Source organism: Topomyia yanbarensis, chromosome 2 (genome assembly GCF_030247195.1).
Source record: "Topomyia yanbarensis strain Yona2022 chromosome 2, ASM3024719v1, whole genome shotgun sequence".
NCBI classification, from domain to species: Eukaryota; Metazoa; Arthropoda; class Insecta; order Diptera; family Culicidae; genus Topomyia; species Topomyia yanbarensis.
In genome coordinates, this window is record NC_080671.1 from 171506682 (window position 1) to 171519254 (window position 12573).

At 38.0% G+C, this 12573-nt stretch overlaps 1 protein-coding gene across 1 annotated transcript; it reads right to left on the reverse strand.

Moving 5' to 3' along the window:
- Nucleotides 1-11134: 11134 nt before the first annotated feature.
- On the reverse strand, nucleotides 11135-12300 carry LOC131678511 (regucalcin-like). Its single transcript, XM_058958709.1, has 4 exons — nucleotides 12129-12300; nucleotides 11641-12066; nucleotides 11427-11565; nucleotides 11135-11362 (listed from the first exon to the last, which is right to left on the reverse strand). The coding sequence occupies exons 1-4, from the start codon at nucleotides 12289-12291 to the stop codon at nucleotides 11158-11160; spliced, it is 933 nt and encodes a 310-aa protein (XP_058814692.1). The 5' UTR covers nucleotides 12292-12300; the 3' UTR covers nucleotides 11135-11157.
- Nucleotides 12301-12573: the final 273 nt, after the last annotated feature.

Sequence of the window (12573 nt, forward strand, 5' to 3'; positions counted from 1 at the left end):
GGGCGTTGAACCCAAGTCAACCGCGTGGTCGTTGAAAGAACATAACTCATCATCATGTTTTGATGAATTATGTTCTATCAACGTAACAGTTGGTAACTAAGGAGAAATATAGCATAGTAGCATATTGCATGGGCTTGCTGAACGAAACGAAGTATTGATTTCAATAATTCTCATATGAATTGGCAAATACGCAAGTAATATACATAGATTTAAATTCAAAATTCTAACGCATAAGAGGAAAATAACGGTTCACAATTTATATTTTCTAAAAGAGCAGCTCAGTATAACACGCAGAAAAAAGATTTGTAGGTTCAATAAAATTATGCATTAAATTCAATAAATTAAATTATTGGTCGGTAGACAATAAAATTATTTATTGAATTCAATAAAATTTATTTATTGTTTCAATAAAACAAAATTATCGTTCCGTTTTTCAATAATTATTTTATTGAAATTAAAAAAAAATTATTGATACTAAAAATGTATTTATTGAAAGCAAAAATTTGTTGTTGTTCTAATAAAAAAATATTTTCAAACCAATAAGTTTGTTTGTTAAAGTGATAAACAATAAATGATTGGATTCAATAACACATATTTTTGGTTTAAATATGCTAATTTTTTCTGCGTGAACGATAATACCTGTAAACAAAGCTGTGCTTGACGATAACGCGGTAACAAACTTAGTAAGTGTTTAAGAAAATCAGTGTATCTTGTATCGTAAATGTTATTAAGTATTTGTAGATTCCTTGAAAAAGGCGCAATTTATGTCGCCGAAACGTCGGATATAAAGTACATAAACCGTGTTTGACATTTTCTTCAGACTGAAAGCCGATTTATAACCTCAAACTCTACCAACAGTCGAAAATCCACCAAAATTCTCACCAACTTAATTAGAACATCTTTTGTTGTGGGAACTAAGGGCTTGCTCAGAAACACAAATAGTGTTTGTTGTGGCACAGCATCTTCTCTGGCCGTACCCCGAATTTGTCAGTGAGCTTAGCATAATATATGGAGATACAATCGTAGTTGAATAGGTAGCGTCATCGATTCTGTATAGTAGTAAAGTTACACAGACTCAGCGGTTGTTGACCGTGATGCCAGACAGACAAATGTGGCTGGTTTTCAACATAGAAGTTTAAATAAAGTTATTAAATATATTAAACCGTATAACTTACCGGATGTGCCAAGGAGAGAAAAGTACACCGCTTACCTGATTGCCTAGATACCATCCGAAGAGTGACCTGTAACGAAAATAACCCTGAACCCACGTTCCTCAATTTGGATTCTCAACCCCTGACCAATCCCTGTAAGGACAAATCACTCATCCACAACGTAGGGCTTAATCATTGGACGCATCAGTGTTTTTTGGTTTTTGGAGCTAACGTCTATCCGAGGTCAGTTCAGTCCTGTCACTAAATCACTGTCGGATTCTAATGAGACGTAGTCGAAACACAAATTTCATAGCTAATTCACCGAATCAGAACTTGACCTAAGGGAAACTAAAACCGTCCCCGATCAACCTTGCACTAATTTGAAAAATTGTGCCTATTTGTATTTCGAGTGCGATTTATTCTATAGATACCGTAAAACGGGATATCTTTGATCACCGTGGTAAGTTTGATCAAAAGTGCCTTTTTTCAGTAACGTACGATAAGATGATTCCCTCTAACAAAATCATCGAAACAAAATACAAACCATATTCTAAAAATGTTCAGCATCTATCGGAAACAATTATTTCGCCATTTTTATGTAACCTTTATGAATAAAAATTCAAATTGAAAATGATGCAACTTTTATGCACCGTTTCAATCTGTTCAAACAATTATTTGTATATTAATGAAATCAATTAACTTCAACTGAACTAATTACTTTTTTAGAAACCATAAATATTTTTGGCCAATAATTTATCTAAAAAGTCCGAGATTTTTACTGCTAACTAGGGTCATGAGCCTATTTTCACCATACTAAGCAAGGTGCCTCACTAATTCGGTAATTTCTTGCCTTACAATCAATGGAATGCGTAAAAATTGACATCAACCGCTTTGCTTCGTTGCTAAGAACCAATATAATAACACAAATTCGTTGAAAACAGTAAAATTCTCGTGTTTGAGCACAATGAAAACTCGAATCGAGTGTCCCTATTGTTGCGCTACCATTTGACTCAATGCGTTGAAAAAAGATGGCAGACACTGCTCTAACCAACGGCTTCAAATGGGTAGGTTTTCAATCTACGGGTACCAGTACTTGTTTTGAAAATGCAAACAATTGTGTCTACCTGATTTGAAGACAGTTATTCGAAAAACTGTAAAAAAAATTGATCAATGTTCCTCCGTTTTACGGTATAAATAAGTCAATTGGAGATTTTATTATCGGAAGATACCCATGAAACCTAATCGCCAACCTCTCTTCGTAAAGGTCCTTGTTCGTATATTTGGGATTACGATATGTGACGATATCTAATTAGACGTTTAAATGATCTAAGACGATGTGCTTATGATCAGATAACGACGGTTCGAGCTCATTTGTTACGAGCCAGTTTGCCAACCCATGCGTAATACCGTCAGAGCATAGGCAAATTTTAGTCCTTTAGTCCAAAGCGTTTCGGTCCTCGGCACAGAGAAACACCTCGACTTTAGGACTCCTGTTTTCAGTAACATCATACGACAAGGGAGCAGGAACTCACTGGATCAATTCTTGGTTGAGATACTTCAACCTGCCGGATGCCAGAGAAAGATAATAGACTGTTATCAACCTCATAATGGACCACAGCCCTGTTCCCAGTTACTTGTTTTGTGGGTTTTTACCACCGGAATAGGTAGTCCGTAATGTAATTTTTATCCGGATGAAACAACCACTACCGACACTGTACGATTTATTTAGTACATTCCTTGTTTGGACGTGAGTCTTTGTTTTTTCCTTCCTTAAAGATTTTTTTTATGAACGTGTCCACTGGAAAATAGAAAGAATGACCGGAACGGTGAGAATGAAGAAACGGTGAAAATTCACCTACATTGGAAACACTGAGAAAAGATATGTCCTAAGCAGTAATCGAACCTGCGATCTCCCAGTCTCTAGTTGGGTGCGTTAACCACACCGCCATCGAGGAACTGTGATGATACCATCACATGTTCCCAACAGTTTTTGTGATCACCGCTGCAGCCTCCAATACCTCCTAATTGACCCATCGACCCCCAATGTCTCCTATAAGCAGATCGTCACCTCTCCCTCTCACCGATCGGGCCAAATCTCTCTCGTTATCTATTTTTAGGTCCAGTGGACTGCGCTCAAGGCTTGAGATATTTATTATCACTGTTTGCCCCAGTGGCGGAGCTAAGGGGGGGGGGGCGAAGAGGGCAACTGCCCCGAGCGGCAAAATCAAGGGGCGGTATTTCCTACCCAACAAATTTCTATTTCATTTTTTAGTAAGTTCCATTAATCACGATAAATTCAAATGCGGGTGAAACGCTTGAATTTATATTATTTTCGTGACTATTGACGATTAAAAAGACAAGAGATCTGGACAACGGATGTGATCGAACAAAACTAAATACATATTGTCTCTACCTTAAAAAATATACTTTATGTTTTCAATCTTTTAATTCTATTGGAAAGATGTTTCCTTTCCTGTCACGTGTAATAGATACGTTGGTCCAGCATAGTCTATAAGACAACCGGTCTGATAGGTATTCCATAGAAAGTTAGTTTCGTATGGTAGCGTACGTTATTTGACCGAATGCTTTTTTTTGAGTGAGTGGATCCGAGAGTTAAAAAACAATAAGGCCGTTGGGAAGGGCGGAACCCCGGGTGAACTTCAAAAAGTCTAAAAAGTGACCGGCTGTGAGAAGCAATCCCATTCGTGATCGGGATGATCTGCATGGTTGAAAGAATGCCTTCCGATTGGTTGAATTGACTCATATGTACTATCTTCAAGAAGCATAAGCATAAGCATAAGAGATCGCCCGTAGTTGCTACTCCGTTATTGACCAGAACCAAATTAGGTTGCAAAATGTTCATTGGAACAACATGCTTGGGAATAACATGATGAGCCACATTGTACAATCTATATTGATCCCTGCATGCTGATCAATACCGACGCCGGCCACGTCCGAATGCAGATCTTCTGGGAAAGGAAGGAATGTTAGTCCGATACATGTTGCTACTAGAGACCGAGGAATCCTCTGCATCTCCACATGTATCACGGGAAGGGGAGAGTTGTTAGTAAATGTGCCAATAGCGTTATCATGTAATAATTGCTCTGGGCAGCCGGCTGCCGAGAATTTGGGAAATTTATCATTTGTTGTATTAATAAGATTGGCAAAATAAGCAACTTGAACTCCGGATAGCCGGCTATAAGGAGCACTGCTTATATTTTTAAATAATACTCAATCACGCGACGAATTTTTTCGATTCATCAGACTCTTCCATAGGTGTCGCGGAGTTGATTGTTTGTAAGAAAATAGAGTCTAGGATTCGCTCCAAGCAAGCGATGCGACCTGTAAAGCATAGTTTATTAGGTAGTAGTTTAGTTAGTTTTCGAGAACACGATCGCTCGAAAAATAATATCTTGTTTAGCTTTTGGTTCTTTTTAAACTCTGGGTAGCCGGCTACCGAGAGTATCCCATGTTTCCTAAACAAAAGCAATTCCAACTCCACACAGCCGATCGTGGGAGTATTGCTTAGAAAAGCTAATCTTATCTGCGTAATCGGCCGTATCACTATTTATTGCGGCATTATTTAGACTAATTTCGCTATTCCTTCTCTACGATATATTTTTAGGTTGCAAACTACCGAGTAATAACACGTTATACAGACATAGAGTTATGATAGCTCGAGATGTTAAAATTAACGAAAGCATTCCCTCTTTTCCATATAGGATTGTTTTTTAAATACACGTATACGAACGATTATATCGAACATTGAACGGAAATACAGAGGATCGTTAACCTGATGCACGGGCCAATAACGGAACTTGAAATTAGATTCATTAAAACAGACGCGGCGAATTTTCGGTACGTATTGACCCGCGATCATCGATACCAGTCAAATCAAAGTTCCATTGGAGCCGACATCCGAACAACTATTCATTTTTACGGTATCGTCTTCTCGGCTAGATCCGTTCGCACCCTCTCATTCTGCCACTATCGGCAGAAGGCCGAAAGCACCCAGTCATCGCCGGTCTAAGGACCAAATGTCATCAATAGACCTAGACTCGCGTGGAGGCATGAGATAGAATTGAAAGCTAACCAATGAACATAACAGCAAAACACTTATTCTTCGTGCTGACATAACTGAAGGTAACTGCCAAGCGGTCCCCGATCCCTCTCGCGAATTGTCAATTCTCAAACCTTATATATGATTGAAGTGATTCTTCCACACAAATAAGGCCATGTGTTTTCCCTATGCACATTGAATGCTCTGTGGATCAGTTCCCCCGTTGGTAAAACAAACACTAAATAAACATAGAAATTAGTTTGCTCAACCCAAAGAAAAGTTGGTCGACCGGCGGATACGTATTCCCTTACAGTGCCATCACATCAACGTGCACCCAAAATTTACATGCAACAAAATATCTGCAATGCCGAATATAAAAGAACCAAAACCTCTACTCATTAGCAATAAAAGAAGAAAAAAACAGTTAAATATCCAAGGCGGCTCATTTTCAAAGAGTACTATCGCCGATGAAACATCCAATAAAAATAGGTGACAAGGGACGCGGACGAAAATAGCTGGGCACCGACCGGCTGGTTTGCCACCTATTTTTCAGGCGAAGAAATTTGGGGCGACACCTAGTAGTCGCTAGTCGCCGGTGAAACGCCAATTATTTGAATATGTCAATTTTTCTTATTGCAGTATTTTTTCACTTTTCGGATCGAATTTTTTCTCTGAAAAATCATTTTTCACTATTTTTAGAATGTACACTGTGTTTCTAGATGTTTTCTGTGCACTTTTATTGTCCTTGCATCGGGAATCGACGGCCCGTAATGCGAGGAAGATTTTTTTTTTTCATTTGCTGGAATTCGATTTTCACAAACTGTCACCACTCGCGTCAGTCGAAAATATACCGAAAAATGCTTTCATAAGCAACTTCACTTTGTATAATGGGTAACTTGCACCGTTATTCACACTTTTGACAACCGGGAGGCAGTAAACTGTGCCGAAAATGATGAAAAGTAGCTGACTCGAAGGGAGCTCTACGAGAGTCAACCGCTCGCGACGAAGATCTCATATGTACTATCTTCAAGAAGGACTACAAACTCGAACATAATATCTTCCGAGGCATAACGATGTCAATGTCGCCTACCAGGAAGTTTCTCATGTTCTTTTGATGAGACTGCGCCTGTTGGCTGAATGCTTTGTCGGTGAATATTAAAGCGGGTTTCGAGAAGGACGATCAACGACGGACCAAATGTGACAAATTCTGGATATATTCCGGGAATACAACTTGCGGGCTGACCATCTGTTTGTGGAGTTCAAGGCGGCATACGATTCAGTAAAACGAAATGAACTGTGACAGGTAATGGTTCAGGATGGTTTCCCAACCAAATTGATTAAGCTGATTCGTATGACGCTGCAAGATCTGATGTGCAAAGAAACGGAACCGTCATCACGAGATCTCACATGCTTCTTGGCTTTGCAATCAACACCGACATCATTGGCGTTGATCGCAGAGCAGTTGAAGAGGCATTGTTGCATTTTAGAAAGGAATCTTCAAGAATAGGGCTGACAATAAACTCTGACAAGACAAAGTACATGGTTGCTGGCAGAGAAGGGCGGTCGTATTGGATTCGAGGTGGAAAACGATGAGGTACAGTAAACCAATTTATATATTTTAGACCAAGGGTAACGATGTTAGCCGCGAAGTCAGCTAAAGTCCCACAGCCTAAGGATGCGCGCAAAACTTGTTCTATTCAAATCGCTGATACTCTTGGTACGGCCATGGATGTTGAAGGAAGCAGGATATCGGGGCATGTTTGGGAGAAAAATTCTCCGTTCAATACTCGGCAGCACAGTAGAAAATGCAGACTACAGCGAGCTGGGCTTGTAGTGTGGAATGACGAAAGAGAAACCAATTAAAGTTATGACCAGCAGAGAACCTGATAGAGGTCGTCGATTTCGGGGCAAAACCCCCTCTCGCTGACTGTGTACAATTGAGGAAGATTCGCGTGCGGTGAGTGTCTATGAAACTGGCGGTTCAAGATCGAGTAACCTGGAAGTCCAAAATACAATCAATTATGATTCAGATTATCCGGATTGTTTGGTCTCTAGGTCACTAATGGCATTTTCGTTTTTCACAGTGCACTACACCGGTGTAGTCGGTGCTACACTCATTTAAACTTGGTTGTAATCAGTCTTACTCTTTACACTACACCGGTGTAGCACCAAGAAAAAAACGCTATAAGATAATGATGACGATTGTTAGTTTGTTTAGGCAAAGTAGAAATGATAACAGATGCACTTAACCGCCTTTTCACCTAGGGACGTTTGACACCTTGTTATTAGTTTTAAAAAAATTATAAATACTATTAAAAAATTGATTAAATTAATAGACCCTCAAAATCTAGATTTATAGCAAAAAACTATTTCTCGGGTCTAAAAAATTAGTTGGCGGTCATTTGTCATGTTTTTTGTTAAAAGTATAATGCGGTATTTTTCATAACAATCAGTTGAAAAATGGCAGCATTAGAAACTTTCTTGCATGAACTTTCTTTCGCTCAATTATGTATACATTTAAATGTATGTATGTAAACTTTGAAGCTAAAATTAGGAAAAACAACGGAAGATATGATTACAGAATCCCATAGTGCGCGACAATGTCTCTCTTTTTTGCGTTCATTATTCAAAGGCAGTGTTCTGATTCCGTTATCCATTCCATTCCATTCATTCCATTCCATGATACAGTTGTGATAAGGAAGGGATACAAAATTTCCGCACTGATTAATCAGATTAACAATACTTCTAGAAGATACATACTATGATTTTACTAGTATTTCATACCCTTTAAATAAAACTTATGTTCGCAACTCAACTATATAGTGTACATTACCGCTTAGATTTATGTAGCCTCAGCTCATAATTTGTAGTTTTAGGCACACATTTTAGCATTGCATATATTATTAAGCTTAGAAATATATCGTGATATAAAGCACACTACTGTTTATCGTATATTATTTTTTCATTCAAGCTGTCGTTGACATTTGTTCTCGTACTGACTTTAGCAGGATGTCGTCTAGAATGTGTCAGTAAATGATGGTAGGTTTTTGAATCAATGTTGTCCATTGAGACGCGCGACTATTCTGTCGGTAACACTCACTAACCGCTCAAGAGTTCATGCAATCAGATTGTTTAATGCAGAACTAAATCTCTAAATTTTTCATAAAAAAGAGTGTTGAGTAATTTTCCTAATTTTCATGAAAAAATCGCAAAATATTGATTGTTTACACATTGTTGTCCCATAATATTGTAAACAAAAGAACATAACATAGCATACCGTTGAAAAGGTCTTTTCTTCTTCTTACCAGAACACAAGAATTGGAAATCGTTTAAAAATGACCGTGTAGAATTTCTTTTAGCGACGAAGGTTCCGAAAAATACGAAAAACATTTGCAATATATCAAGATTTTGAGGGTATAAAATAATACTTATATATGCTAGCGCTCAAATGAAATTTAATAATCTCAATAATTAGTTTTATAAGCTAGTTTTGCCTTAGCCAAAACGTATAGTTATAGATAAACGTTATTGTTTATAGACAAAATTGGTTTAATAGGGAATTGTTTCTCTGAACGTTTAGCTAGAGAATTTGAAAAAGGAAATGGTTGATCGCCAGTAATTTACAAGAATAATATTTTAAAATGATGTGTCCAATTCTTTTATCAGTTTTTTTTTTTAAATAGGGTTACTGTGCCCTAATTTATCTTAGCACCTCTATTCATCCCACCCATTTGAACATATTATTTGGAGCAGAGTCTGCTATCTCTATTCAACGCATTAGTTCAAATAGTAGGATGAATAAGTGTGCATTGTATTCGACTTTTTGCTTCGTACAAACGCGAGTATTTTACATTTTCCAAGTTATATTTTTTATTGATCTGCTTCTTAGTAACGAAGCGGAGATATTGATACCTATTTAAGCGCAATCCAATCACTAAAAGCCGAATTATCAGCGAAATAGTGTGACATCTTGACTTATGAGATGAATAAGGGCTCGTCTACCCTATGTAAGTTTTGAAAATGTGTAACATTTTTTAAAATAATTGTATTGTATTCAATAGTAATTGTTTTAGTAATTTCGCCATTTTTTTATATATAATTTTAAAATTAGTTAATCTTGCACTTATATTTCATAGTTTTATTTTATATTTAGGGTAATTGTAGCTAATATCTTTTATGTTACAGAGGGTTTAGGCACCAATTTTTACTATAATTAAAAGGCCGGAGCGAACATGTGAACGGAGTCCTAGCGCCACCTTTCAAGAGGAAATTAATGCGCAGCACTACTGTTCATTTTTATGTAGACATTTTCTAATACTTTTATCATATATGTTTCATATGAATAGGCGGGAAAAATCGAACTCTTTTGAAAATTCATTATAAAAGGAGCGGCAAATTTAATTTGTGGCCCCGAGCGGCAAAACACCTCGCGCCGCCACTGGTTTGCCCCATTTCCTAACTCAGTCGCCACCAGACAGTTGGCAGTGAAAGAGCAATACAGGGGCATGTTATATTCTGTACAAATGCAAATGTTCATTTGGATCTTTTTTTTGAAGATATTTATTCAGTTCACGAAAAGCAAACTTCATAAGGTCTACTGTTCATTTCGAATATCGAACCACCCGCAGCATGCAAATCAAGTGTACATTATCTAATTAAACCTTAATGGTTTCACTGCAAGGAAAGGGTAGACCAAAGCACGATATCATGAAACGAAATAGTTCCTCTACCGCAACCGTATAAGGTAGAAGGCACACTGAAGGAAAGTTCCAGTGCATGATGTGGCAATTGCATGCATGCTATGACCACCCACATCCCACATGGTTGGATCTTCGAACATACCATTCGCTCTGCCACGACAAGTGCATGTCGGAAAAGACAAAATGTTTTACATTTGTCGAAACATGGTCATTAAATTGTATTACATTCGGTATATTGAAACACCTATCTGATCGGCATAGCTGAGAGCATTAGGGGTGTAATTGTGCTCGACGAGACGCGCTTCGGAAACGCCTTGGTCTTTGGAAATGGTTTACAATTGGTCGGTGTTAAGTCAGACCGGACCAAGTGACAAAATATTGATATGGAGAAAAACGAGTTTAAAGTTTCAATCGCAGCATCCTTTACATTATGATTGGAAATTTATTTTTGCCACAATTCTTGTTTATTGTTACATATTTCAAATCTGGCGAAAGTCGAATGTAGCTGACGATATTCTTTATCCGGAGCTATCATTATCTCATTTTTTGATGTTTTGCGACTTAGTCCGGTCTGACTTAACACCGACCAATTTAAATGGTCAAAGAAATTGTGTGTTATAACCTGGCAAGCTGTAGCTAGCTATCCTTTTGGTGGAAATAAAGTGAAAGTTGCTTTAGAAAGATTATTTTACTGTCGCATTGAAAAACTGGGGACACTATGATAGTAAGCGTCAGACGGTAGCATTGTTAACACAACAAGTGCCAAAAAGTCTGACCAATTTTTCTAAACAATTCCATCGTAATATGAATCTAATTTGTCAAAATATCAAGTATTAATCCGAGGAATCTAATAACTCAAGTTGTCCAATTATGGTTCGGCTCGAAAATGCCTTTGTTATTTTGATAGTTTATTTCTGTTGTTCTGTTAGAAATAGGTATGTTTTAAAACTGATTCTCGAAAAAGAATCTTCAACCAACCAATTCCAGTCTAACAGAATCCAAAATTAATAAAATCTCTTGATAAAAATCAAAACTCCTTGAATATGTTTCCAAAGTCTGTATAATGAATTAATTTAACGGTCTGTACTCAATACAAAATTGACGAGCGTTTATGAAGCACGAATATATTGATTTATTTATTTATTAGATTTTTTGTAGATATCAATCAACCAATGAGAAATATAATGCTTATTTAGTTGAAAATAATAAAATAACTTTGCCTTTTAAACTTAATCTTTCGATTCCTCTACTTCAATTGAACTTCATTCATTGGTCTTCCCTTGACACCAAGCCCCGTAATTTTGAATACTGCACCCGCATTTTCCAACTGTGGCCCTGCCAGCTCATTTGCGGCAGTAGTAACAAATAAAATATCAAGATCTGGACCGCCGAAGGCAACCGATGTCACCTGTGCTACCGGAAGTATGATTTCCTGATCCACAATTGCAGTACTGTGAAACAAAAAGCAAAGTTTGATTCCAACGGGCCAAAGATAGCAATATTATAATTGCTCACATTGGATTGACTTTCAGTACCATCGATGCAGCAAACACAGCAACATACAGATTGCCGTCGGTATCGCTCGTCATTCCGTCAGCAATAAATTCAGTAGCCGATTCATCACTCTTCAGCTTGATAAGAACACGTTCGTTGCCTGTGACCCCATATCAGAAAGCAAAGATTAGTTCCATTGCATCACCCAATCACAGTTCAAATGTTTGCAACTCACTTATATTGCCTTGGCCATCGGTGTCGTACTCTTTGATATCGAAAGCAAACGAATCAATGTAATAGAACTTGTTTGTCGTCCCATGCCAGGCGAGTCCATTCGAAACATGGACCCCACTTTTGAGTTCAACTAATTTCCCGGTATCTGCATCAAAGCGATACAATTTGCTGTTGCCCATCCCAGATGGATTCGGTGCGGTTTCACTGAGCATAGTTCCAGCATACAGTCGGCCTTGAGGGTCCGCTTTGCCATCGTTGAATTGCTGTTCTTCGCCGGTGTCGCCCAAGTCTTCGAGAGTTTCAAGTTCGGCCGCACTTGCCGAAACACCGTCCCATTTCACCAGTATTATTCGAGTCCGACTGCCAACCACGAATTCTTCTGGTCGCTCTTTAACCGGAATGATAAAGGACGAGTGTGTGATTCCAGCTAAAAAAGAAAATTTCTATTAGATTTCCCCATAATTGGTAATCCATTCGCAACATGCATACGAATGCTGGCGCTGTAGGTCCTGTTTTCCTGGATATCGTACCGATGCAACGACCCGCTCAGTATACACACATAGTACAAACTTTGTCTCGCGACATCCCAATGAGGTGCCTCTCCGAGCTGCAATAACGGACCTGACAAAACTTCCACTCTGTAACCGGTCATAGTCAATGAGCTTGCCAAAAACGCACTGGACGGTTTTCAGTGATATCACAATCGTGTTGCAGGATATGGGCGTTATCAAGCAGGTTTGATAATGGCTAAACTGGCTCATGCAGTTAAGATGAGTAATAAAAATTTGGATTTGGAAATATAGGTGCTTGTGAGATAAAGTTTATCGTTCTCAGCACGATATGGAATTTTATCCTGGGTTATCACACGTCTTACTATTATTAAGTATATAATATCATAGCTCAAAAACAGTTATTAATTCATTAATATTAGTAT

Excerpts from the sequence above, each read along its gene's own strand:
- LOC131678511 (XM_058958709.1), bottom strand. The coding sequence starts at position 12,291 with ATGACCGGTTACAGAGTGGAAGTTTTGTCAGGTCCGTTATTGCAGCTC. Across the intron at positions 11,566-11,640 it reads CGATGGCCAAGGCAATATAA|GCAACGAACGTGTTCTTATC; the intron begins GTGAGTTGCAAA and ends ATGGGGTCACAG. Across the intron at positions 11,363-11,426 it reads GTACTGAAAGTCAATCCAAT|TACTGCAATTGTGGATCAGG; the intron begins GTGAGCAATTAT and ends TTTGTTTCACAG.